The following is a 1478-nucleotide window of genomic DNA, read 5'->3' as shown; positions in this document are numbered from 1 at the left end:
ATGCAATCATAAGTAATAAAACCCTTGAAACAGGAAAGGCAATACAAATTATTTCTGAGAAAGCAAGAAAGAGATGAAGTGGTCAGACAGCATCTCACTCTGCAGCTCAGCTTAGGTGGGAAAGACACGGACTCACATAAATAATAGGCATTGCTATCTTTACACAGAAAGGAAATCAGTCAAATGTCTCCATCTGATATGAGGAATAACAATCAGGTTGGGCCATCTTGGAACTGGCATGACCTTGGAGTCAAAGAATAGGTCAACATGGTAATGGTGCATGATGAGAAAAGACATTAGAGTAAAAATCCCTCCAAGAATACTTTAGAAAGAAGATGAAGAGAAGAAAAAGAAGAACAGGAGGAAGTAGATGAGGAGGAGAAAACAACACAGCAACAGAGGCAGGGAGTAAGGCAGTGTTTCTCCTTCTGCTCAGTTTTAATCTTCACAGCAAGTTTGACATCCCTGTTTCTGAGGCTATAGATGAGAGGATTCAGCATGGGTACCACATTGGTACAAAACAATCAGAAAAATTTTCCCTGGTCCACAGACCCAGTAGATGATGGCTTCACATGAGTGAGCATTTGAAATCCATAGAACAGACCAACAGTTATTATGTGGGAGCCACAGGTGCTGAAGGCTTTGGACCAACCCTTAGATGATGACATGTGAAGGACATTGAAAAGAATCAAAGCATAAGAGAGAAAGATAATGAGGCTAGATGCTATGACAACTGTGCCTACAATAATGGAAACCACAAGATCATAGGTGCTGCTGCAGGAGAGCTGGAGGAAGGGGAAGGTGTCACACATGTAACGGTTGAGGATGTTGGAGTCACAGAAGATCAACCTGATCATACACCTTGTGTGCACCATAGAGCCAGCAAAACCCACCATATACGAACCAAACATCAACAGGGAACAGACCTTAGAGGACATGGTGACCGTGTAGAGCAAGGGCTTGCAGATGGCCACATAGTGATCATACGTCATAGCTGTCAACACATAGTGCTCTGAGTTGACAAAGAAAAAGTAGAAAAATAGCGGAGTCATGCATTCTGCAAAGGAAATAATATTTCTTTCTGAAATATAGCTCATCAGCATTTTGGGAGTAATGACAAATGAATGGCAGAGATCAATAAAGGACACATTGAAGAGGAAAAAGTACATGGGGGTGTGAAGGTGAGAATTCAGACAAATCAGATTAATTAAGCTTAAATTCCCCATCACAGTGACCACATAGTTCACCAACAACAGAAAAAACAGAGGCAGCTGGAGCTCAGGTTTGTCTGTTAACTCATAAGGATAAATTCAATCAGTGAAGAGTCATTTTCACAGCCATTCACTTCACCAGTGTGATCTGTGGGAACAGAGGTAGAAGGTGACATTAGCAATTAACTCTTTTTTTTTTTTACTTTTTTTTTTAATTGTACTTCAGGTGAAGGCTTACAGAACAAATAGTTTTTCATGAAACAGTAG

The 1478-nt window shown here is 40.6% G+C and overlaps 1 protein-coding gene across 1 annotated transcript; it reads right to left on the bottom strand.

Moving 5' to 3' along the window:
* Window positions 1–524: 524 nt before the first annotated feature.
* LOC101359372 (olfactory receptor 143-like) lies at window positions 525–1257 on the bottom strand. The gene has a single exon (XM_023734024.1). The coding sequence runs from the start codon at window positions 1224–1226 to the stop codon at window positions 525–527; it is 702 nt and encodes a 233-aa protein (XP_023589792.1). The 5' UTR covers window positions 1227–1257.
* Window positions 1258–1478: the final 221 nt, after the last annotated feature.

Source organism: Trichechus manatus, unplaced genomic scaffold (genome assembly GCF_000243295.1).
Source record: "Trichechus manatus latirostris isolate Lorelei unplaced genomic scaffold, TriManLat1.0 scaffold00064, whole genome shotgun sequence".
Taxonomy (NCBI): domain Eukaryota; kingdom Metazoa; phylum Chordata; class Mammalia; order Sirenia; family Trichechidae; genus Trichechus; species Trichechus manatus.
Note: the sequence above shows the minus strand (reverse complement) of the source record. Positions and strands in the feature narration are given on the sequence as shown.

What these genes read in the sequence shown, in the direction of transcription:
- LOC101359372 (XM_023734024.1), bottom strand. Translation starts at nt 1,226, where the DNA reads ATGGGGAATTTAAGCTTAATTAATCTGATTTGTCTGAATTCTCACCTT.